General features: G+C 47.1%; 1 protein-coding gene and 1 pseudogene across 1 annotated transcript in view; one reads left to right on the top strand and one right to left on the bottom strand.

Moving 5' to 3' along the window:
- vkorc1l1 (vitamin K epoxide reductase complex, subunit 1-like 1) overlaps window positions 1–11,151 on the top strand; it is a 30,925-nt gene extending 19,774 nt beyond the window's left edge. The window contains exon 3 of the mRNA XM_031808237.1: window positions 7,127–11,151. Within this exon, the coding sequence (XP_031664097.1) occupies window positions 7,127–7,353 (227 nt within the window). The 3' untranslated portion in view covers window positions 7,354–11,151. The remainder of the gene's footprint in view (window positions 1–7,126) is intronic.
- Window positions 11,152–13,267: 2,116 nt separating this feature from the next.
- LOC116358102 (beta-glucuronidase-like) lies at window positions 13,268–22,867 on the bottom strand (annotated as a pseudogene).
- Window positions 22,868–27,539: the final 4,672 nt, after the last annotated feature.

The raw sequence follows: 27,539 nt of genomic DNA, 5'->3' as shown, positions 1-27,539 counted from the left end.
ACTGTCTGGGCTACGGGGCCTACTGACTGTCTGGGCTACGGGGCCTGGGGCCTACTGACTGTCTGGGCTACGGGGCCTACTGACTGTCTGGGCTACGGGGCCTACTGACTGACTGGACAACGGGGCCTACTGACTGTCTGGGCTACAGGGCCTGGGGCCTACTGACTGATTGGGCTACGGGGCCTACTGACTGTCTGGGCTACGGGGCCTGGGGCCTACTGACTGTCTGGGCTACGGGGCCTGGGGCCCTCTGACTGTCTGGGCTATGGGGCCTGGGGCCTACTGACTGACTGGGCTACGGGGCCTACTGACTGACTGGGCTACGGGGCCTACTGACTGACTGGGCTACGGGGCCTACTGACTGTCTGGGCTACAGGGCCTGGGGCCTACTGACTGACTGGGCTACGGGGCGTACTGACTGTCTGGGCTACGGGGCCTGGGGCCTACTGACTGACTGGGCTATTGGCCTGCAGACCATCTGGGCTACGGGGCCTGCAGACTGTCTGGGCTACGGGGCCTGCAGACTGTCTGGGCTACGGGGCCTGCAGACTGTCTGGGCTACGGGGCCTGCAGACTGTCTGGGCTACGGGGCCTGGGGCCTACTGACTGACTGGGCTACGGGGCCTGCTGACTGTCTGGGCTACGGGGCCTGGGGCCTACAGACTGTCTGGGCTACGGGGCCTACTGACTGTCTGGGCTACGGGGCCTGGGGCCTACTGACTGTCTGGGCTACGGGGCCTACTGACTGTCTGGGCTACGGGGCCTACTGACTGACTGGACAACGGGGCCTACTGACTGTCTGGGCTACAGGGCCTGGGGCCTACTGACTGATTGGGCTACGGGGCCTACTGACTGTCTGGGCTACGGGGCCTGGGGCCTACTGACTGTCTGGGCTACGGGGCCTGGGGCCCTCTGACTGTCTGGGCTATGGGGCCTGGGGCCTACTGACTGTCTGGGCTACGGGGCCTACTGACTGACTGGGCTACGGGGCCTACTGACTGACTGGGCTACGGGGCCTACTGACTGTCTGGGCTACAGGGCCTGGGGCCTACTGACTGACTGGGCTACGGGGCGTACTGACTGTCTGGGCTACGGGGCCTGGGGCCTACTGACTGACTGGGCTATTGGCCTGCAGACCATCTGGGCTACGGGGCCTGCAGACTGTCTGGGCTACGGGGCCTGCAGACTGTCTGGGCTACGGGGCCTGGGGCCTACTGACTGACTGGGCTACGGGGCCTACTGACTGACTGGGCTACGGGGCCTGGGGCCTACTGACTGTCTGGGCTACGGGGCGTACTGACTGTCTGGGCTATGGGGCCTGGGACCTACTGACTATCTGGGCTACGGGGCCTGCAGACTGTCTGGGCTACGGGGCCTGCAGACTGTCTGGGCTACGGGGCCTGCAGACTGTCTGGGCTACGGGGCCTGCAGACTGTCTGGGCTACGGGGCCTGCAGACTGTCTGGGCTACGGGGCCTGCAGACTGTCTGGGCTACGGGGCCTGCAGACTGTCTGGGCTACGGGGCCTGCAGACTGTCTGGGCTACGGGGCCTGCAGACTGTCTGGGCTACGGGGCCTGCAGACTGTCTGGGCTACGGGGCCTGCAGACTGTCTGGGCTACGGGGCCTGCAGACTGTCTGGGCTACGGGGCCTGCAGACTGTCTGGGCTACGGGGCCTGCAGACTGTCTGGGCTACGGGGCCTGCAGACTGTCTGGGCTACGGGGCCTGCAGACTGTCTGGGCTACGGGGCCTGCAGACTGTCTGGGCTACGGGGCCTGCAGACTGTCTGGGCTACGGGGCCTACTGACTGTCTGGGCTACGGGGACTGGGGCCTACTGACTGTCTGGGCTACGGGGCCTGGGGCCTACTGACTGTCTGGGCTATGGGGCCTACTGACTGTCTGGGCTATGGGGCCTACTGACTGTCTGGGCTATGGGGCCTGGGGCCTACTGACTGTCTGGGCTACGGGGCCTGGGGCCTACTGACTGACTCGGCTACGGGGCCTACTGACTGTCTGGGCTACGGGGCCTGGGGCCTACTGACTGCCTGGGCTACGGGGCCTACTGACTGCCTGGGCTACGGGGCCTACTGACTGCCTGGGCTACGGGGCCTACTGACTGTCTGGGCTACGGGCCTGCAGACTGTCTGGGCTACGGGGCCTGCAGACTGTCTGGGCTACGGGGCCTGCAGACTGTCTGGGCTACGGGGCCTGCAGACTGTCTGGGCTACGGGGCCTACTGACTGTCTGGGCTACGGGGCCTACTGACTGTCTGGGCTACGGGGACTGGGGCCTACTGACTGTCTGGGCTACGGGGCCTGGGGCCTACTGACTGTCTGGGCTATGGGGCCTACTGACTGTCTGGGCTATGGGGCCTACTGACTGTCTGGGCTATGGGGCCTACTGACTGTCTGGGCTATGGGGCCTGGGGCCTACTGACTGTCTGGGCTACGGGGCCTGGGGCCTACTGACTGACTCGGCTACGGGGCCTACTGACTGTCTGGGCTACGGGGCCTGGGGCCTACTGACTGCCTGGGCTACGGGGCCTACTGACTGCCTGGGCTACGGGGCCTACTGACTGCCTGGGCTACGGGGCCTACTGACTGCCTGGGCTACGGGGCCTACTGACTGTCTGGGCTACGGGGCCTACTGACTGACTGGGCTACGGGGCCTACTGACTGTCTGGGCTACGGGGCCTGGGGCCTACTGACTGCCTGGGCTACGGGGCCTACTGACTGCCTGGGCTACGGGGCCTACTGACTGCCTGGGCTACGGGGCCTACTGACTGCCTGGGCTACGGGGCCTACTGACTGTCTGGGCTACGGGGCCTACTGACTGACTGGGCTACGGGGCCTACTGACTGTCTGGGCTACGGGGCCTACTGACTGTCTGGGCTACGGGACCTACTGACTGTTTGGGCTACGGGGCCTGGGGCCTACTGACTGTCTGGGCTACGGGGCCTGGGGCCTACTGACTGCCTGGGCTACGGGGCCTACTGACTGCCTGGGCTACGGGGCCTACTGACTGCCTGGGCTACGGGGCCTACTGACTGACTGGGCTACGGGGCCTACTGACTGTCTGGGCTACGGGGCCTACTGACTGTCTGGGCTACGGGGACTACTGACTGTCTGGGCTACGGGGCCTACTGACTGACTGGGCTACGGGGCCTACTGACTGTCTGGGCTACGGGGCCTGGGGCCTACTGACTGTCTGGGCTATGGGGCCTACTGACTGTCTGGGCTATGGGGCCTGGGGCCTACTGACTGTCTGGGCTACGGGGCCTACTGACTGTCTGGGCTACGGGGCCTACTGACTGTCTGGGCTACGGGGCCTGGGGCCTACTGACTGTCTGGGCTATGGGGCCTACTGACTGTCTGGGCTATGGGGCCTGGGGCCTACTGACTGTCTGGGCTACGGGGCCTGGGGCCTACTGACTCGGCTACGGGGCCTACTGACTGTCTGGGCTACGGGGCCTGGGTCCTACTGACTGACTGGGCTACGGGGTCTACTGACTGACTGGGCTACGGGGCCTGGGTCCTACTGACTGACTGGGCTACGGGGTCTACTGACTGACTGGGCTACGGGGCCTGTAGCCTACTGACTGACTGGTCTACGGGGCCTACTGACTGACTGGTCTACGGGGCCTACTGACTGACTGGGCTACGGGGCCTACTGACTGACTGGGCTACGGGGCCTACTGACTGACTGGGCTACGGGGCCTACTGACTGACTGGGCTACGGGGCCTACTGACTGACTGGGCTACGGGGCCTACTGACTGACTGGGCTACGGGGCCTACTGACTGTCTGGGCTACGGGGCCTGGGGCCTACTGACTGACTGGGCTACGGGGCCTACTGACTGACTGGGCTACGGGGCCTACTGACTGACTGGGCTACGGGGCCTACTGACTGACTGGGCTACGGGGCCTACTGACTGTCTGGGCTACGGGGCCTGGGGCCTACTGACTGACTGGGCTACGGGGCCTACTGACTGTCTGGGCTACGGGGCCTGGGGCCTACTGACTGTCTGGGCTACGGGGCCTACTGACTGTCTGGGCTACGGGGCCTGGGGCCTACTGACTGACTGGGCTACGGGGCCTACTGACTGTCTGGGCTACGGGGCCTGGGGCCTACTGACTGACTGGGCTACGGGGCCTACTGACTGTCTGGGCTACGGGGCCTGGGGCCTACTGACTGTCTGGGCTACGGGGCCTACTGACTGTCTGGGCTACGGGGCCTGGGGCCTACTGACTGACTGGGCTACGGGGCCTACTGACTGTCTGGGCTACGGGGCCTGGGGCCTACTGACTGACTGGGCTACGGGGCCTACTGACTGACTGGGCTACGGGGCCTACTGACTGTCTGGGCTACGGGGCCTACTGACTGTCTGGGCTACGGGGCCTACTGACTGTCTGGGCTACGGGCCCTGCTTAGCCACCTGGCGCTGCCTCAGAACAAGAGGCTCTTTAACCCAGGTTACTACACAGGCTTATTTTGTAGCAGTGGTGAGTGGAACTGACTGTCAGTGTGGTTGGGTTGAACATGTCTATATAAACAACATGGTATATGGACAACCCTTCAAGTTAGTGGGTTCGGCGATTTCAGCAACACCTGTTACTGACATTGGTATAACATCAAGCACACAGCCATGCAATCTCCATAGACAAACATTGGCAGTAGAATGGCCCGCACCGAAGAGCTCAGTGACTTTCAACGTGGCACTGTCATAGTCAGTTCGTCAAATTTCTGCCCAGCTAGAGCTGACCCGGTCAACTGTAAGTTGAGTCCTGAATGCTGATTGGTTTAAACCCCATTCCGGTGTCTATTCCACAAATTGCCACAGGCTAAATCTGACGTTAAAATGCCTATTTACTCTGTTCCAGCTGACTGCACAATCCACTGTCTCATCAGCCCAGCCAGGCAATTTATAAACTTGATCTCCACTATAAAAAAATAATCTAGACATGATCTAACATTTCATTTTCAACAGCAGATTTGTATAAACCTTCCTGTCTGTCTCTCTGATATTTGCAACATTGTTTCAATATTATAATTAAATCGCCTGCTGTCCCATAGTAATGAACATGTCGGGAAGAGACAGGCTGTGTTTCTCAGCCAGTCGAAATCATGAATCGGCTGTCATTATTTTTATGGATATATACAAAAAAATGTCACTTGAAAAAAAGTAAAACGAAATGCAGCCTTTTCAGCTTCAGTTTGAAGTTAGCGTGTTAGCTGTGTTGTTGGCTAGCTCCTCTGAACAACGGTGTCCTGATGAGAGAGAGCACATGTTCTAAGCCAGGGGAAATCGCGCCTCATTAGCTCATTATTATGGATGTATCCAAATAAATGTCACTAGAAAACCGCTTTACGTAAATGCAGCTAGTTTGCTGTTATTCTGGCTGAACTTTATGATGTCACTGTACGTTAGCCATAGTTGATGTGTCACTGAGTTCCAAACGGCACCATGTTCCCTATATACTGCCCTTTATGATGTCACTGTAAGTTAGCCATAGTGGATGGCCACTGAGTTCCAAACAGCACCATGTTCCCTATATAGTTCCCTATATACTGCCCTTTATGATGTCACTGTAAGTTAGCCATAGTGGATGTGTCACTGAGTTCCAAACGGCACCATGTTCCCTATATAGTTCCCTATATACTGCCCTTTATGATGTCACTGTAAGTTAGCCATAGTTGATGGGTCACTGAGTTCCAAATGGCACCATGTTCCCTATATAGTGCCCTTTATGATGTCACTGTAAGTTAGCCATAGTGGATGTGTCACTGAGTTCCAAACGGTACCATGTTCCCTATATAGTTCCCTATATACTGCCCTTTATGATGTCACTGTAAGTTAGCCATAGTTGATGGGTCACTGAGTTCCAAATGGCACCATGTTCCCTATATAGTGCCCTTTATGATGTCACTGTAAGTTAGCCATAGTGGATGTGTCACTGAGTTCCAAACGGTACCATGTTCCCTATATAGTTCCCTATATACTGCCCTTTATGATGTCACTGTAAGTTAGCCATAGTTGATGGGTCACTGAGTTCCAAATGGCACCATGTTCCCTATATAGTGCCCTTTATGATGTCACTGTAAGTTAGCCATAGTGGATGTGTCACTGAGTTCCAAACGGCACCATGTTCCCTATATAGTTCCCTATATACTGCCCTTTATGATGTCACTGTAAGTTAGCCATAGTGGATGTGTCACTGAGTTCCAAATGGCACCATGTTCCCTATATAGTGCCCTTTATGATGTCACTGTAAGTTAGCCATAGTGGATGTGTCACTGAGTTCCAAACGGCACCATGTTCCCTATATAGTTCCCTATATACTGCCCTTTATGATGTCACTGTAAGTTAGCCATAGTTGATGGGTCACTGAGTTCCAAATGGCACCATGTTCCCTATATAGTGCCCTTTATGATGTCACTGTAAGTTAGCCATAGTGGATGTGTCACTGAGTTCCAAACGGCACCATGTTCCCTATATACTGCCCTTTATGATGTCACTGTAAGTTAGCCATAGTGGATGTGTCACTGAGTTCCAAATGGCACCATGTTCCCTATATAGTGTATTACTTTTGACCAGATACCCAAGACATACAGATACCCCCCCTGTTACGTTCAACAGCTGGGTAGTCTGATTTAAAGGTCAGAAAGACAGCCAGGTGTCCAATCTCTTTCTTTTTATATTTATAATCGTCAAGCATGAGTAAGCAAATGGATAAATATGTCAGTTAAGTGTTGAGTAAGTCTTAACGCTGACTGGTTATCATACAAGGTCACCAGAGGAAGGCACGGACTTATTCCTCCCTGATTCAAGTACAAGGTCCAGGCATTTTGTGACCAATTTATCCAATACGCTTGTATATATCTTTTCCACATTGTAGTGTTTGTCATAGTGATTTATATTTCTTCACTGCTCTCTCTCTCTCTGTCTGTCTCTGTCTCTCTCTCATTCTCTCTCATCCTCTCTCTCTCTCATTCTCTCTCTCTCGCTCTCTCTCTCATTCTCTCTCGCTCTCTCTCATTCTCTCTCGCTCTCTCTCATTCGCTCTCTCTCTCATTCTCTCTCTCTCTCATTTGCTCTCTCTCTCTCATTCTCTCTCTCGGGTTACAGGAATCACCGTGAGTGCGATGGCTGCCCTGATCCTCATGGCGACGTCCATCCTGTCGGTGATGGGCTCTCTCTACCTCGGCTACATCCTCTACTTTGTCCTCGAGGACTTCTGCATTATCTACATCACCACATATGCACTTAGCTTCATTCTCTTTATGCTCAACTACAAGCGCCTGGTTTACTTGAACGAGGCCTGGAAGCAGCAGCTGCCGGTCAAACAGGACTAAGATGGGGGGGGGGGTGGGGGGGAGAAAAAAAAAGTTAAACAAATTACGTGAACTCTTGAACAGAACATTTTAACTTGCCACCAGGAGACCTTGCTTCCAAAACATTGTTTATTATGCCTTGTTTTATATATATATATAAAGAAACAAGATGACTAGTCTGGGCCAGACATCTCTCAAGTTCATTGTTGCATAAATGGAAGGATTTTCAAACGGGGTTGGGTTGGGCGGGGCGGGGGGGAGAGATTATCTTCGTTTCTCATTTTCGTTTTTATTTATACCCTCACACATGATAAACAAGCAGGAAAGCGAAGGTAGAATCCCAGTTCACTTCACTGTGAAAGATGAGAGGACAGGACATCCTTCTTGAACAAAAAAAAGGACCAGAACGTAGAAGGAAAATTGGGACTTCTAAAAGGTGTATACTTGAAATCGATAAGAAGGTCCTGTTCCTGACCGGCTCCGGAGCCTAGCTGCAACGTCACTACAACCTCAGCGGAACTGAATAATGGGTCAGAATACCAAATGCATGATCGTGGAGATTTATAATCGTACAGTTGGCAGCATAGCTAGGATAACATGAGAGCCAAACAGGTTAACTAACATCCTACAGCATACAGAATATTATTATTTTTTTTTCTCTCTCAATGTTTACACTTTACAGCAGTTTTTTTTTGTGTCTTTGATAGTACCACTTATATTAAACATGGGAGACTGTGAGCAACTGTGTGGAAATCAGTCAGAATTGTTTAGTTTTTCTTTGTTTTTTTGATTCTGTAAATAGCTGCTGAGAAATTTTCCAGGTTAGATTGTGATTTAGTGTTGACATAGACTAAGTTAAAAAAGTAATAAATAATTTTTAAAAAAATGTTTCGAAAGAAATCACAAAATAAGAAAAAAAATAAAGTGAAGTCAAGTTGTCATCTGGGTGAATTAACTCCGTCGGAAGACGTTTTTGCAGTCGGTGTGTGACGTCTTAACTTCCTGCAACCCCAAGCGAGGCATGCTGCATAGACTTGCGTGGATTCATGTGTTCACTAATCAAGTTTCTTTCTCAGAAGTCTTTAACTCACCGAGGTCACAAAGCCTATGATATGTCTCAAGAGTCTTCAGAGCAGGGGGTGTGTTCATTAGGCAACGCAACGTTTTCATAACGTTTTGCGCTGGAAAATTAAAATGTGCGTTTCTTATAGACTGGTTAGCTGACATCACGAAAACAATGCACGTGCTTCAATCGGGCAGAATGCGGTGTGATTCTGGATGGCCAGATGACTAGCAACAATGACATGAAGCTACCATGAGGGGAATCGTAGGTGGCTTGTTTCAGTTGGTTTAACCAACGACTGTAACAATGTACTTATTGTTTTCAATAAACAATGACGACAATATAGTTTGTGTTAATTAACAAACAACCCCGTTAGTTTTGTTGCTAAACAACCAACCCATCTATTGTCCAGGTAGTACCCCATTTCAGTTTTGTTTTTCTTCTTCTTTGGTGCCTAATGTACATGACCCTAGTTAATTTATTCTCTGCCAAGATGAAATCTTGCTCTCTCCGTGAACTTCCCTGTCATTATGTGTTAAAAGCATTCCTGGACACACACTACTGTACCACTGGGGGATCCATGTAGACTTATGTGCCTGAAAGAGAAGTGAATTCCCTTTATTGGGTGGGTGGAGGGGTATATGTAAATGAGACGTGAATTCCCTTTGGTTGGGTGGAGGGGTATATGTAAATGACACGTGAATTCCCTTTATTGGTTGGAGGGGTATATGTAAATGAGACGTGCATTCCCTTTATTGGGTGGAGGGGTATATGTAAATGACACGTGAATTCCCTTTATTGGTTGGAGGGGTATATGTAAATGAGACGTGCATTCCCTTTATTGGGTGGAGGGGTATATGTAAATGAGACGTGCATTCCCTTTATTGGGTGGAGGGGTATATGTAAATGAGACGTGCATTCCCTTTATTGATTGGAGGGGTATATGTAAATGAGACGTGCATTCCCTTTATTGATTGGAGGGGTATATGTAAATGTTTCACTTTTATTTTTTCTCATTGTCTCACCATTGTTACAAACCCATTGCTTTTTTTGTTTTGTATTTACTAAATTGTATACATAAGGCCATTGGCGTCTCCCTTGTGTATAGCGCAATGATACGGTAGCACAGGCTGCCAAACAGTGATCGTCTGTCAGCTCAAGGGTGGTAGTAGTAGGCCAGCCATTCAGTTAGGCATTTTTGTAGGTTAAGGTTGCCGATTTTTTTTTTTTTTTAAGTAGTAAGGTTCAGTCTCTCTCTGTGGAACAACAGCACTGTAGCTACAGTTTTTTTGGGGGAAGGAAACCTCTCAGTATTGGCCAAAGTGTGTGATTACAACCCAAGGCAGTTGGATCATCGCGAAGCAGAATAGCCGATAGATCAGGTTGAAGCCCTTCAAACCTGATGTGTAAGTTACTATTCATGGACAGTGGAACATCCCCTGGCTCACGTTGAACAATCTCATTGATACTGTTTTCGATGGGCACTCAACACTGTCACTTAAAAAATAAAAAAATTATACCAGTTGGCGATTTCCTAATAAAGGAGCCATTGTTTCCTTATGGCCGAGGTCTAAACAAAGATGGCTGATGACGCAAATGACTGCTTCCTGTTAAACCATGCTAGGTCATCAGTTGTACACGCATGATGGAATATGAGGTACTTATGGTTTGCATTGTAACTCACTAGCGCTGCACAAGGTATTTGACACAAAAATACTGGTATTGCCTGTTGCAACCCAAATTTTAGCAGTGGAACACCTGAGGTCTTTGGGACGAGATGCCATTTTGTGCATGATGACAAGGTCTAAACCTCCAACTCCCAGAGTTTGACTTACAGTCTGGTTGTACACTATAGACTTTCCTAAGGGGTTACTCACAGAGCCCATGTTGGCAGCATTCATATAGGTCCTAACGTTGGAGCAACAAACTTAAAACAGGTGTAATACAATCATTTCGCAACACTCGCATTAACATCTGCTAACCATGTGTATGTGACAAATTTGATTTGATTTGATTTGATAATCGTCCCAAAGTTACTTGTTCCAGAGATGTACGGGTGGAGTGTTTGGCTTTAAGTCAAAGTTCTTAAAAGAAGCTCGCTGAATGTGTTCCTATCGCTAACCTGCTAGATAAGGAGTCAACACATTTAAAAAAAAATGTTTTGATTTTTATTCAAGTCAAATTAGAAGATAAAACACGTATTAATCAAAAATCTACAGAAATACAGTTAAATGTATAATGCAGCCCGAGACTCATTTTTAATCCGTGTGTCCTGTTCAGAAAGTGATTCTAAAAATGTCCCTAGATTTAGAACCATGAGTCATGTTCACCTGCATCAACAAATGCCTGCTGTTGGATCACTGGGCCTTTCGCAGTTAAAGAGACAGTAAAATAAAGCCTGGTGACAGTGATTGGCTCTCTTGCTTGCCTTTCTAAACATGTAGTTCTGATCATTGGACCCCCCCCACAGCACTCTGTAGATCGCCTGGGTGCCAGTCTGTTTCTGCCGTCTTGCCAACTTTAAAAGGAAATGTCATGGCTCAGCCATGGAGTTGGTAAGAGCACTAACTGATCAGAGACCAGGGGTGTAAACATGCAGATTCTTTCGCTAAATACTTTTTTTTCAAAAACGGAAAGCGCAAACAAGTTTCTATTGGACAAATTCAGTTAGATCCCTCCCCGCTTTGGTTCTTAAAATGGGTTCTGTAATGAATAAACCACGTGAGAGGTAAAAAAAAAAAACTCACCGAAAAGCCCTGTCTTGTATTTAAACGGTCATTGTCTACTTTATTTTCAATAAATGTTCATCTTTAATTTCTGTCATTAGAGTTTAGAGGTCACTTGTTTCTGCTATTAAATAAAAAAATTATACTTGTGTCTGAATTACAAGATTGTAAAGTTTTTTCTCTGTGACAAGTGAAAATCATGTGTCAGCATCAGTTTGTTTGTGGGAGGAATACTGTACGTTTGTTTCTGTATTTGCCAAATGAGTTGACTGTATATTCATACATGGATAAAAGTATTACGTGAATGGTAGGTTGAATGGGTACAGAGAAACGAATCGAATTAAATCCACTTATTTGCTTTACACCTTGTGAGAAAACAGTTTGCGAAAGTTGACATTAAACAGTGACCATTTTAAAAATGAGGGGGGGGGGGGGGGTCATTGTCATGTGGAAATGGTCTACCATTAAAAAAACATCCCATCTGAAGTGACCTTTGTGCCTCTTCTTGTAGCATCTCACTCTTTATTATTACACAACATATGTAACTGAAAAACTGTGTCATTTCTCTTGCGTTCATTGCACGCAGTGGCAATGCAACAGTTTGGGCCGCCTAATTTGCCAGAAATTTACATAATTCTGATATAACATTGAAGGTTGTGCAATGTAACAGCAATATTTAGACTTATGGATGCCACCCGTTAGATAAAATACGGAACGGTTCCGTATTTCACTGAAAGAATAAACGTCTTGTTTTCGAAATGATAGTTTCCGGATTTGACCATATTAATGACCAAAGGCTTGTATTTCTGTGTTTATTATAATTAAGTCTATGATTTGAGAGAGCAGTCTGACTGAACGATGGAAGGCGCCAGCAGGCTCGTCACTCGCTCAAATGTCACTCGCTCTGAGACTAGGAGTAGTTGTTCCCCTTGCTCTGCATGGGTAACGCTGCTTCGAGGGTGGCTGTTGTCGATGTGTTCCTGGTTCGAACCCAGGGAGGAGTGAGGAGTGGGACGGAAGCTATACTGTTACACTGGCAATAAAGTGCTTATAAGAACATCCAACAGTCAAAGGTAAATGAAATACAAATGGTATAGAGAGAAATAGTCCTATAATAACTACAACCTAAAACTTCTTACCTGGGAATATTGAAGACTCATGTTAAAAGGAACCACCAGCTTTCACATGTTCTCATGTTCTGAGCAAGGAACTTAAACGTTAGCTTTCTTACATGGCACATATTGCACTTTTACTTTCTTCTCCAACACTGTTTTTGCATTATTTAAACCAAATGTTTCATTTATTTGAGGCTAAATTCATTTTCATTGATGTGTTCATTTATTCATAATTGTCATTATTACAAAAAAAAAAAAAGGCCCGATTAAATCGGTATAAATCATAATCGGTCGACCTCTAGTTAGCACGGTATAAGGTTTTATTCTTTAAAAAAGTGTAATACCCAAGGGCTATATTGAAGAATCTCTACAGTTCATTATCTAGGACGTTAGGAACTAAATTACACCAGAAGGGGGTATACTACGAAGCTAAATCTACTCAGGGTTTTCTAAAGCTAGCCAGCTATCTTCACATTCCAGCTCAGGCTTCATCCGTACAACAGTGGATATTGCTCGTCTGCCTAAATTTTAAACAGTTGTTATCTTGCTCAAATGAAGGGGATGACCTAATCTTTGTGAGATGGAGGGTATCGGATTTCATTGGTCCTCAACTCGCGGCTCAGTCATGTCAAAATAAACGGAGTTAACCCCGAGCTAGCTTGCCGAAACTCCCCAAATACGTCTGCCAAAGCTTGTGGGCGAGCGGATTACAGCCTCGAGTCTTACCAAAGACGACTCGAGGTTGTAATCGCTGCCAAAGGTGCTTCAACAAAAGGTTCCTAAAAAACGGGGTTTGCTTTGTCATTACGGGATAGTGTGTGTAGATTGATGAGGGGGGGGGGGGGGGTGGGGGGTGAGAAGACGACATAGTCCATTTTAGAATCAGGCTGTAACGTAACAAAATGTGGAAAAAGTCTGAATACTTTCTGTATGTCTACGGTAAACGCTGTATATGTCCTTGACATTTCTATCACACAATCTGATTCAGATTCCTAAAATGAATACAAATAAAACGACGAGTAAAAAAATTAAAATGCATATTCTTTCTTTCACATTCCCATTTATTTACACTGAACAGCATCATGATTCACATTCATGTATATAACTGGTTGATCCCCCTGAATTACAAAAAAAGTGGCAAGACAGAAGTGGTAACCAATGGTTGTGTACCAAGTCATCGACTGTCTCGACTGTCTCAAATGAGGGCATTTGATTCATCTGGCCCGGGTAGGCGTGTTTTGCACCGGGTGATAGTTGATTGCATTTGTTTAGGAACAGGTTAAAGATTAAAGACATGGGAGTAATGAGTAGGAATTTCTGTGTTTTCACATGCAAAAGTGATTGCTTTTGATTTTTTAAAAACTATCTGCCTTCCGAATGAAAAGTTAACATGACCGAACAGCGCAGATGACAGTTTGATTTGAGAAGGACACTCCTTCTTACTGCTTTTGATCGTTCACGTCACGCGCCATAGACCGTTGTCCTGCAGCTCCGCATAACCAAATCCACCCATTGACTGACATTGCTATAACATACGTGGTTAGCGGATAGGTAAAATAGCTACCCCAGGCGTTGTAAGATCTGCCAGGCGTCAGCAACGTCTGAGGAGAGGGTCGCACAGGAATAGGTGCGTTTACACAGGCACACCAATTCTGATCATTCTTCCACTAAATCAGATCTGGTCATTTGACTAATTAGTGAAACAAATATCAGAATTGAGCTGCTTGTGTAAACACAGCCATTGATCCCGTTGTTCCCGTGTGTCTTCATAGCGTTCTAGTCGTCACGCAGTCTGCGCCATACAGGTTGGCGTTAAGACACAAAACAGAACAAAACAGAGGACTACCTGGACTCATCAAATAAGAAATGATTGTTTTTGTTTTCGGGTTGCAAAGCGTTTAGAAATGTTTTGTTATAATGTGCAGGGTTCTGCGCTAATGAATACGACCCAGGTGTGTCAGGGATATGTAGCCAGGTAGCAGGGGTACCTGGACCAGGTGGGCAGCAGGCCCGTCTCATTGGCCAGCCTCCAGTACCTCTCCCTCAGGAGGAAGGCCCCAGCTTTGGGCTGCCTCTGCCGGCTGAAGATTCCCTTCTTGTTGCCCACAACACGGGCCACCGCTACAGAGAGAGTGAGAGAGACACGTTAATTTCCTTTGTTTCAGCCGTCAAAGTATAGATAAAACTATAGATCTGTACAGAATACAAGCAATTTTTTTTATTTAACAAGACAAGTCAGTTAAGAACAAATTCTTATTTATAATGAGGGCCTAGGAACAGTGGGCTAACTGCCTTGTTCAGGGGGCAGTACGACAGATCTTTTACCTTGTCAGCTCTGGGATTCGATCTAGCAACCTTTCGGTTAATGGTCCAACACTCTAACCACCTGCCGCCCCGGGAAGCAAACAAGGGAACCATCGTCAAATTCGTCACCACCAAATTCCAGAGGTGTAGACTCACTCGAGTCACATGACTGGAGCACACAGTGCCTTCAGGAAGTATTCACACCCCTTTCTCCACACTGTTGTGTTACAACCTTGCACTTCAAATGGATTACATTGAGATTTGACGTCACTGGCCCACACATAATACCCCATAATGTCAAAGCGGAATTATGTTTTTCATTTTTTCTCTCTCTCTCAAAACTAATGAAAAGCTGACATGTTTCGAGTCAATAAAGTATTTAAACCCCTTTGTAATCGCAAGCTGAAATAAGTTCAGGGGTAAAACTGTGCTTAATAAGTTGCATTGACTCATCTCTGTACCCCACAGATACAATTATCTGTAACGTCACTCAGTTGAGCAGTGAATTTCAAAAACACAGATTCCACCACAGAGATCGGGAAGGTTTTCCAATGCCTCGCAAAGGGGGGGAAACCTATTGGTAGATCATATTAAACATTGAATATCCCTTTGCGCATGGTGAAGTTATTAATTGCACTTTGGATGGTGCATCAATACACACAGTCACTACAAAGATACAGACGTCCTTCCTAACTCAGTTGCCGGAGAGGAAGGAAACCGCTCAGGAATGTCACCATGAGGCCCGATGGTGACTTTAAAATAGAGTTGAATGGCTGTGATAGGAGGAAACTGAGGATGGATCAACCACATTGTAGTTACTCCACAATACTAACCTAAATGACAGAGTGAAAAGGAGGAAGCCTGTACAGAATAAAAATATCCAGAACATGCACTCTGTTTGCAACAAGGCACTAAAGTAAAACTGCAAAAAAACGTGACAAAGCAATTCACTTGTTGTCCTGAATACAGTGTTATGGTGAAGGGCTTGTAAGTAAGCATTTCCCTGTAAGGAAATGTACACCTGTTGTATTTGACGCATGTGACAAATACAATTTGACGTGACGCATTGTCAGTATGCGAAAACAGAATGTTTATAATAGTACTCAACATTTCAAAAAATCCAGTATGGTTTAATAAAATGTCAAGATGCTCCTCATTTCAGCTCTTCATCTAGAATTAGAATTCAATGCACACTTTCCCACAATGCATTGGAAGAGGTAGCCAAACAACGAAACTTAGGCTACTTAATTAGGAAGATGCCTTGAAGCTTCTGCGGTGGCATTCAAAATGTAGGCTAAGTAGTTTCATGAAGGTGAAAAAAGTACCCAACTGTCATACTGTAGTAAAGATACCTTAATAGAATATGACTCAAGTAAAAGTGAAAGTCACCCAGTAAAATACTACTTGAGTAAAAGTCCAAATATTTTGTTCTAAATATACTTATGTCTCAAAAGTACAGATCATTTAAAAATTGCCAAACCAGATGGCAGTTTGTTTTTCTTAAATTTATGCATAGCCAGGGGCACAACACACAGACATAATCTACAAACAAAGCATGTGTTTAGTGAGTCCAAGTATAGTACTTAAGTACTATACACTTTACACTTTACTTAAGTACTTTACACTTTACTTAAGTACTTTACACTTTACTTAAGTACTTTACACTTTACACTTTACTTAAGTACTTTACACTTTACACTTTACTTAAGTACTATACACTTTACTTAAGTACTTTACGTTACCACTGACCATACCAAACATATCATACTAATTTGCCGTACTGTTACATCTACGAGACCAGGCTGTCCAAAGTGATAATGTGCAGACAGACCATGCTGTCCATCTAATCCTGCAACCTCCACTGCATAGATGCAGGCTGTGTGATTCTGCAGGCCGTGCGATTCCGCAGGCCGTGCGATTCCGCAGGCCGTGCGATTCCGCAGGCCGTGCGATTCCGCAGGCCGTGCGATTCCGCAGGCCGCGCGATTCCGCAGGCCGCGCGATTCCGCAGGCCGCGCGATTCCGCAGGCCGCGCGATTCCGCAGGCCGCGCGATTCCGCAGGCCGTGCGATTCCGCTTGCTCTGGACTCCAGAACAAGCCGCCAACAAAAAAAAAAAATACAGAAATAAATAGTTTTACACCTGCATCTTAAGTTTTGAAAATACATTGCCGTTTATGGCTGTAATGACAGGATCCATTCGGGCAGCTTTTTTGTTGCAAGCTTTTGACCCACAGTTTTTTCTTCTTCTCTTTTTCCCGCAGGTCAAACAGTTTGAAAACCACTGAGCTAGCTTACAGATTGTTGATTTGCTGTACAGCTATTGGCTCGGGTCCTGAACAAACATCAAATTGTAAGGAGAGAGGATTTCCATAAATAAATAGGCAGCTCCAAAGAGTTTGGGTTTATCAAGAAGATCAAACTGTTAACTTCGCAAGCTCATAAAGCAAATGGGACATCAATCAACAATTACTAGCATAGGCCTACAGGTCTTTTAGTACGGCAAAATGGCTTGGTATTGATCACTTACTTATGAAGCTCTTGGAATTTCTTAAAATTCATTATTACATTTTTTTGGGACATCAAATTTAAAAAAAACTAAGGCCAGGACGATACCAGTATTGCAATGTTTTTTTTTTTACCCCGTGGCAAATATTAAAAACACGAAGCAAACCAAAGGATGACCTTTAAAAAACTGCTGTATATAAAATGTGGTGTGCTATAGCTTGGAAAATAATTAAATGTGACTCTGGATGACATCATAATGATTGTTTGTTTTCCTTAAAGAAGAAGTGAGAAAAAAAATGTTTAAAAAAAAATAAGAAAAAAAATATCGGCTTTGTGTTTCGATTAATATTTTATTATACGTTTTGTTTCCATGCCACGATACTGGTATCATCCCGGCCCTAGTAAAAACGTCAGCAAATCAGCTCCAAGTGATTTTCATTTTAGAAATTTGTTCTGATGTATTCCCACCCCACGCATGGTAGAGAGATGTAATCATATACAAAATGTAAGCAAGGTATGAAATTATAATATTTTAGTCAAAATGTTTGGGCTTCTTGCGGTCATTTTTAGAGTGTACAAATGATTTTGTAATTATGTTCCGGTCCCCTGACCATCCGCTCAAGAAAGAAATCGGCCCTCGGCTGAATCTAGTTGATTATTCCTGGTGTAAACCCTCCTTGTGTGCCACACCCATTCCTGCTGACTCCGAGCTTACCAACCACTGGGGGCTTTAAATATAATTCACATCAATATCAGCACCTTTTCAAGAACTGGCCTAGTTTCAACTCCTACCACTACCCCACCACCACACTACTAACTCCTACATTACTAACTCCTAACCCTACACTACTAACTCCTACCCCACCGCCACACTACTAACTCCTACATTACTAACTCCTACCCTTACACTACTAACTCCTACATTACTAACTCCCACCACTACACCACTAACTCCTACCCCTACACTACTAACTCCTATAGTACTAACTCCTACCCCTACACTACTAACTCCTATAGTACTAACTCCCACCCCTACACTACTAACTCCCACCCCACCCCTACACTACTAACTCCTACACTACTAACTCCTACACTACTAACTCCTACCCCTACACTACTAACTCCCACCCCTATACTACTAACTCCTACACTACTAACTCCTACAGTACTAACTCCTACAGTACTAACTTCCACCCCTACACTACTAACTCCTACCCCACCCCTACACTACTAACTCCTACACTACTAACTCCCACCCCAACACTACTAACTCCCACCCCTACACTACTAACTCCCACCCCTACACTACTAACTCCCACCCCTACACTACTAACTCCTAAACCACTCATACAGTACTAACTCCTACCCTACTAAACCACCCCTACACTACTAACTCCTACAGTACTAACTCCTACACTACTAACTTCCACCCCTACACTACTAACTCCTACACTACTAACTCCTAAACTACTAACTTCCACTCCTAAACTACTAACTCCACCCCTACACTACTAACTCCTACACTACTAACTCCCACCCCTACACTACTAACTCCTAAACCACCCCTACACTACTAACTCCTAAACCACCCTACACTACTAACTCCTACCCTTCACTAACTCCTACACTACTAACCCCTACACTACTAACTACTACCCCTACACTAACTCCTACACTACTAGCCCCTACCCCACACTACTAACTCCCACCCCTACATTACTAACTCCTACACTACTAACTTCCACTCCTACACTACTAACTTCCACCCCTACACTACTAACTCCCCCCCCTACCCTACTAACTCCTACCCCTACACTACTAACTCCTACCCTACTAACTCCCACCCCTACACTACTAACTCCTAAACTACTAACTTCCACCCCAACACCACTAACTCCTACACTACTAACTCCTACCCCTACACTACTAACTCCTACACTACTAACTCCTACACTACTAACTCCTACACTACTAACTCCTACACTACTAACTCCTACACTACTAACTCCTACAGTACTAACTCCTACAGTACTAACTCCTACAGTACTAACTTCCACCCCTACACTACACTACTAACTCCCACCCCTACACTACTAACTCCTAAACCACCCCTACACTACTAACTCCTACAGTACTAACTCCTACCCTACTAACTTCCACCCCTACACTACTAACTCCTAAACCACCCCTACACTACTAACTCCTACAGTACTAACTCCTACACTACTAACTTCCACCTCTACACTACTAACTCCAACCCCTACACTACTAACTCCCACCCTACACTACTAACTCCCACCCCTACACTACTAACTCCCACCCCTACACTACTACTCCTACACTACTAACTCCTACACTACTAACTCCTACACTACTAACTCCTACACTACTAACTCCCACCCCTACACTACTAACTCCTACACTACTAACTCCCACCCCTACACTACTAACTCGTAAACCACCCCTACACTACTGACTCCTAAACCACCCCTACACTACTAACTAATAAACCACCCCCTACACTACTAACTCCTACCCCTACACTAACTCCTACACTACTAACCCCTACCCCACCCCTACACTACTAACTCCTACCCCTACACTAACTCCTACACTACTAACCCCTACCCCACACTACTAACTCCCACCCCTACATTACTAACTCCTACACTACTAACTTCCACTCCTACACTACTAACTTCCACCCCTACACTACTAACTCCCCCCCTACCCTACTAACTCCTACCCCTACACTACTAACTCCTACCCCTACACTACTAACTCCTACCCTACTAACTCCCACCCCTACACTACTAACTCCTAAACTACTAACTTCCACCCCAACACTACTAACTTCTACACTAACTTCCACCCTACACTACTAACTCCTACCCTACTAACGTCCCACTCCTACACTACTAACTCCCACACTACTAACTCCCACACTACTAACTCCCACCTACTACTACCCTACTCCTACACTACTAACTCCTACCCCACCCCCTACACTACTAACTCCCACCCCTACACTACTAACTCCTACCCCCCACACTACTAACTCCTACACTACTAACTGCTACACTACTAACTCCTACCCCTACACTAACTCCTACACTTACTAACTCCTACCCCACCCCTACACTACTAACTCCCACCCCTACATAATAACTCCTACACTACTAACTGCTACACTACTAACTCATAACACTACGAACTCCTACCCTACACTAACTCCTACACTACGAACTCCTACCCCACCCCTACACTAACTAACTTCCCACTCCTACACTACTAACTTCCACCCCTACACTACTGACCCCTACATACTAACTTCCTACCCTACACTTACTAACTCCTACACTACTATCTCCTACCCCACCACCCGAGTCTACTAACTCATACCCCAATACTACACCTACGAACTCCCACCCCTAACATACTAACATCTACCCCACACTACTAACTCCTAACCCTACACCACTAACTCCTACCCCACCCCCACATTACTAAACCCCTACCACCCGCTACACCACTATACTCCTACCGCTACACCACTACCTCCTACCGCTACACCCCCCCACTAACTCCTACCGCTACACCACCACTAACTCCTACCGCTACCCACTAACTCCTACGCTACACCACTAACTCCTACCGCTACACCACTAACTCCTACCGCTACACCACTACTAACTCCTACCGCTACACCACTAACTCCTACCGATACACAACCAAACTCCTCTACCCCACACCACTAACTCCTACCCAACACCACTAACTCCTACCAACACCACTAACTCCTACCCCAACACCACTAACTCCTACTACTACTACTCCTACCCCAACACCACTAACTCCTACTCCTACCCACCGACACACGACTAACTCATACACCACTAACTCCTACCGCTACAACCACTAACTCCTACGCTAACAAAAATACACCACTAACTCCTACCGCTACACCACTACTCCTACAGCTACACCACTAACTCCTAACCCCACCGACACACGACTAACTCCTACCGCTACAACAACCACTAACTCCTACCGCTACCACCACTAACTCCTACCGCTACACACACCACGCACTAACTCCTACCCCACCGACACACACGACTAACTCCTACACACCACTAACTGCCTACCGCTACACCACTAACTCCTACACCACTAACTCCTACGCACTAACTCCTACACCACTAACTCCTACACCACCGACACACGACTAACGCCTCTACTACTGCCGTCTTTCCCCTTACTCTAGGCTCCATTCAATCCGTATGGTGGCAAGGTCATCGCAGTAATACGGTTGAGCCGACATACTGTATGCAGTCACCATGAAACCAGCAATGTTCCAGCGGTGGCAGAGACTATCAAATTAAAAATGGCGCTATAGCGCTGAACTTCTGCGATACGGATTGAATCGAGCCACTTGAGTAAAGAAGAAGAAGAAAAAAAAAAGAAAAAAAGTCCAAGTCAATAATATTAGCTAACCAAGCAAAGTCATGACAACCAGCTTCAATGGTAGGTTGTTGCAAGAACGGTTGTCATAACGACACTTTCAATCTATTCCAGTCCTTCAGGTTTTCAGGAATTCCTCCTTACTTTGTGCCGTCATGAAGTCAGCAAAGTTCAAGATGAGCTCTCCAAGACATACTCCTTCCTCTTCAGGTCGAACACGTCATGGTACTTTTTTAACACTATTTCTGGTATTCCTCAGTGAACATCATGGGAGGATCCTGTAAAAAAAAAAAAACTTTTATTTCCATTGATCATTCAAGCTCAACCACTTAACCAGTGTTCAAGCCTAGGTAGGTGCTTGACAGAGGTCTTTGTTCAAGCACGTTTGACAAAATGGTATCCAGACTATTATTCGCCTCAGAGAGACCTTGAAATCTTAACAAGCACAGGTCTGTTTACTTTTGACAATAACTTTTTTTTATTTTTAAATGTCTGTTTCTGACCTGTGGAGAACATGACACGGAACGTAGAACAACAAAGTAGATCTGGAACACTCACCGTGTGCATTCCCGGAACCACATCAGCTCCGTATTCACTCTGGATGATGGGTTTCTGGTATTTCCTGTACCAGTTCTCAAACTGGGTGTTGAGCTGGTAGGGGATGACCTCAGGGTGACCTGGGTCACTGTACCAGGAGAAGTAACTGTTCACACATATCACATCCACATAGGGAGCCTTGTGGGGGGGGGGGGGGGGGGGGACGACGACAGTGTTACGGTGTTCAACTACAATTTCATTGGCATTGAATTGCCATAGTAATGTATGGAATGTTACAGTCATAACTGTGCTTAGTTTAGTCACTGATAAACTATGCCTGGTAAGTCTGAGTGGAACAGACATGCAGTAAAACCATTATATATAGAGTTATCTGCAGCAGAGAGTCACACCTCAGCGAGCCAGGATGATTGAATCAGGGCATAGGTATGCCTTCAAAAATAATGTCATATATATATATTTTGGCATCAAGCACAGTCAAAGGCTTTTTTTCAGTTAGTCTTTCCTCCTTCGATTCCTCATATCCTCTACCCTGAAAACGTCTTGGAAGAGGTTCACCTCTGACCTTTTTCAAAAAGTTTGGAGAAGGAGAGGAATCAAGGACTTAGCAAATTGAGAAAGTAGTTCTGTGAAGAATCCTTCATAACAACAGAAACACAGTGAAGTCTCACCCCCTTGTCCCTGGCAAAGTTACTGGCGGTGATAAACGTGACCGGTCGAGTGACATCCAGAGATTTGGTATGAGCTATCAGTGTCCTGAAAAAGACAAACAAAAACATTTAGAGAGCAATGGTTTCCTTGTTCCAAGATGGGGTAAGGGTCAGGGGGTCAGGGTACAGAGACTTAGTGAGGAAGAAAGAACCTGGAAGAAGAAAATGACTGATACCGTGAGGCTGTCTTTGTTGACTATGATACTGAGTGTATCACAGTTCGAGGTCGACCGATTAATCGGAATGGCCGATTTCAAGTTTTCATAACAATCGGTAATCGGCATTTTTGGACACCGATCATGGCCGATGATATTGCACTCCACGAGGAGACTGCGTGGCAGGCTGACTACCAGTTATGCGAGTGCAGCAAGGAGCCATGGTATGTTGCCAGCTAGCATTAAACGTATCTTATAAAAATATATTTTTTTTTAACTCAGCCTCCCAGTATCAGACGGTCTTTGTTGACTATGATACAAACTCAGCCTCCCAGTATCAGACGGTCTTTGTTGACTATGATACAAACTCAGCCTCCCAGTATCAGACGGTCTTTGTTGACTATGATACAAACTCAGCCTCCCAGTATCAGACTGTCTTTGTTGACTATGATACAAACTCAGCTCCCAGTATCAGACTGTCTTTGTTGACTATGATACAAACTCAGCCTCCCAGTATCAGACTGTCTTTGTTGACTATGATACAAACTCAGCCTCCCAGTATCAGACTGTCTTTGTTGACTATGATACAAACTCAGCCTCCCAGTATCAGACTGTCTTTGTTGACTATGATACAAACTCAGCCTCCCAGTATCAGACTGTCTTTGTTGACTATGATACAAACTCAGCCTCCCAGTATCAGACGGTCTTTGTTGACTATGATACAAACTCAGCCCTCCCAGTATCAGACTGTCTTTGACCAGCCCAAGATGGCGTAGCAGTAAGTCGTCCTGTCGTGTCGTGTCCCTGTATTTTTGTTTTATTTTGTTTTTTATTTTTTTTTTCGTTTTTTTACATATTTTTCGTTTTTTACATAGCTATCCCTTTAAAAACATTTTGCTAAACCTAAGCTTCCAATACGCTGGATCTTCACAACTAGCTATCTAGCTAAACTGCAACCCTGGATGATTACCCCTGGCTAGCGTTTCCACCCACTTAGCTTGAAGCTAGCCCGGCCTGCGCTACCACCGTAGCATACTCCTGAGCTACAATACCCGGGCCCACGACCGGCCTATCGATGTCACCGCATGAAGAGGAATAAACAGACTCACCCCATCGCGACGTCCCCCAAGGCTAACTCTCTAGCCCTCGCTATCTCCCTGCTTGCTAATTCGGCCTGCTAACTGCTAGCTTGTCCAGCTCCGGTCCGCTAACTGCTACCTTGTCTAGCCCGGGCCTACAAACTGTTAGCTTGTTAGCACAGGCCTGCTAACCGCCTGAATCGCCGCGTCCCAAACGCCCACCGGACCCATATTTACTTTCTATCTCTTTTGACTTTTAATTTGTTTATACCTTCCGGAAACCTGCCTCACCCAATGTGATACGGAATCGCTATTATTTTTTATTTATTTTTAGAACACACTCAAGAACCTCCAGAAGCTAACCAGCTAACTAGCTACAAGCTATTTAGTCATTGTTCGTTTTTTTACCTGGATAACATTCGCCAGTCCAGCTTCCCTTCCCCATCCACCGCAGCCCCCTGGACACTGATCTCTTGGCTACATAGCTGATGCACGCTGGACTGTCCATAAATCACGGTACTCCATTCTGCTTGTTTGTTTTATCTGTTGGCCCCGTTGCCTAGTCTACGCCATTTTACCTGCTGTTGTTGTGCTAGCTGATTAGCTGTTGTCTCACCTACTGTTTTAGCTAGCTTTCCCAATTCAACACCTGTGATTACTGTATGCCTCGCTGTATGTCTCTCTCAAATGTCAATATGCCTTGTATACTGTTGTTCAGGTTAGTTATCATTGTTTTTAGTTCACAATGGAGCCCCTAGTTCCACTCTTCATACCCTGATAACTCCTTTGTCCCACCTCCCACACATGCGGTGACCTCACCCATTACTACCAGCATGTCCAGAGATACAACCTCTCTCATCATCACCCAGTGCCTGGGCTTACCTCCGCTGTACCCGCACCCACCATACCTACCCCTGTCTGCGCATTATGCCCTGAATATATTCTACCATGCCCAGAAACCTGCTCCTCTTATTCTCTGTCTCTGTCCCCAACGCTCTAGGCGACCAGTTTTGATAGCCTTTAGCCGCACCCTCATACTACTCTTCTCTGTTCCGCGGGTGATGTGGAGGTAAACCCAGGCCCTGCATGTCCCCAGGCACCCTCATTTGTTGACTTCTGTGTTCGAAAAGCCTTGGTTTCATGCATGTCAACATCAGAAGCCTCCCTCCCTAAGTTTGTCTTACCTCACTCTGCTTTAGCACACTCTGCTAACCCTGATGTCCTTGCTGTGTCTGAATCCTGGCTCAGGAAGGCCACCAAAAATTCAGAGATTTCCATACCCAACTATAACATCTTCCGTCAAGATAGAACTGCCAAAGGGGGAGAGTTGCAGTTTACTGCAGAGATGGCCTGCAAAGTATGTCATACTTTCCAGGTCCATACCCAAACAGTTCGAACTACTAATTTTGAAAATTACTCTCTCTCCAGAAATAAGTCTCTCACGGTTGCCGCCTGCTACCGACCCCCCTCAGCTCCCAGCTGTGCCCTGGACACCATTTGTGAATTGATCGCCCCCCATCTAGCTTCAGAGTTTGTTCTGTTAGGTGACCTAAACTGGGATATGCTTAACACCCGCGCCAGTCCTACAATCTAAGCTAGATGCCCTCAATCTCACACAAATCATCAAGGAAACCCACCAGGTACAACCCTAACTCTGTAAACAAGGGCACCCTCATAGACGTCATCCTGACCAACTGGCCCTCCAAATACACCTCCGCTGTCTTCAACCAGGATCTCAGCGATCACTGCCTCATTGCCTGTATCCGCTACGGAGCCGCAGTCAAACGACCACCCCTCATCACTGTCAAACGCTCCCTAAAACACTTCTGTGAGCAGGCCTTTCTAATCGACCTGGCCCGGGTATCCTGGAAGGACATTGACCTCATCCCGTCAGTTGAGGATGCCTGGTCATTCTTTAAAAGTAACTTCCTCACCATTTTAGATAAGCATGCTCCGTTCAAAAAATGCAGAACTAAGAACAGATACAGCCCTTGGTTCACCCCAGACCTGACTGCCCTCGACCAGCACAAAAACATCCTGTGGCGGACTGCAATAGCATCGAATAGTCCCCGTGATATGCAACTGTTCAGGGAAGTCCGGAACCAATACACGCAGTCAGTCAGGAAAGCTAAGGCCAGCTTCTTCAGGCAGAAGTTTGCATCCTGTAGCTCCAACTCCAAAAAGTTCTGGGACACTGTGAAGTCCATGGAGAACAAGAGCACCTCCTCCCAGCTGCCCACTGCACTGAGGCTAGGTAACACGGTCACCACTGATAAATCCATGATTATCGAAAACTTCAATAAGCATTTCTCAACGGCTGGCCATGCCTTCCGCCTGGCTACTTCAACCTCGGCCAACAGCTCCGCCCCCCCCGCAGCTCCTCGCCCAAGCCTCTCCAGGTTCTCCTTTACCCAAATCCAGATAGCAGATGTTCTGAAAGAGCTGCAAAACCTGGACCCGTACAAATCAGCTGGGCTTGACAATCTGGACCCTCTATTTCTGAAACTATCTGCCACCATTGTCGCAACCCCTATTACCAGCCTGTTCAACCTCTCTTTCATCTCGTCTGAGATCCCCAAGGATTGGAAAGCTGCCGCAGTCATCCCCCTCTTCAAAGGGGGAGACACCCTGGACCCAAACTGTTACAGACCTATATCCATCCTGCCCTGCCTATCTAAGGTCTTCGAAAGCCAAGTCAACAAACAGGTCACTGACCATCTCGAATCCCACCGTACCTTCTCCGCTGTGCAATCTGGTTTCCGAGCCGGTCATGGGTGCACCTCAGCCACACTCAAGGTACTAAACGACATCATAACCGCCATCGATAAAAGACAGTACTGTGCAGCCGTCTTCATCGACCTCGCCAAGGCTTTCGACTCTGTCAATCACCATATTCTTATCGGCAGACTCAGTAGCCTCGGTTTTTCGGATGACTGCCTTGCCTGGTTCACCAATTACTTTGCAGACAGAGTTCAGTGTGTCAAATCGGAGGGCATGCTGTCCGGTCCTCTGGCAGTCTCTATGGGGGTGCCACAGGGTTCAATTCTCGGGCCGACTCTTTTCTCTGGGTATATCAATGATGTTGCTCTTGCTGCGGGCGATTCCCTGATCCACCTCTACGCAGACGACACCATTCTATATACTTTCGGCCCGTCTTTGGACACTGTGCTATCTAACCTCCAAACAAGCTTCAATGCCATACAACACTCCTTCCGTGGCCTCCAACTGCTCTTAAACGCTAGTAAAACCAAATGCATGCTTTTCAACCGGTCGCTGCCTGCACCTGCATGCCCGACTAGCATCACCACCCTGGATGGTTCCGACCTAGAATATGTGGACGTCTATAAGTACCTAGGTGTCTGGCTAGACTGCAAACTCTCCTTCCAGACTCATATCAAACATCTCCAATCGAAAATCAAATCAAGAGTCGGCTTTCTATTCCGCAACAAAGCCTCCTTCACTCAGCCGCCAAGCTTACCCTAGTAAAACTGACTATCCTAATACCGATCCTCGACTTCGGCGATGTCAA

This window comes from Oncorhynchus kisutch, linkage group LG28 (genome assembly GCF_002021735.2).
Source record: "Oncorhynchus kisutch isolate 150728-3 linkage group LG28, Okis_V2, whole genome shotgun sequence".
NCBI classification, from domain to species: Eukaryota; Metazoa; Chordata; class Actinopteri; order Salmoniformes; family Salmonidae; genus Oncorhynchus; species Oncorhynchus kisutch.
The sequence above is the reverse complement of the archived record's forward strand: the minus strand, read 5'-3'. Positions and strand labels throughout refer to the sequence as shown.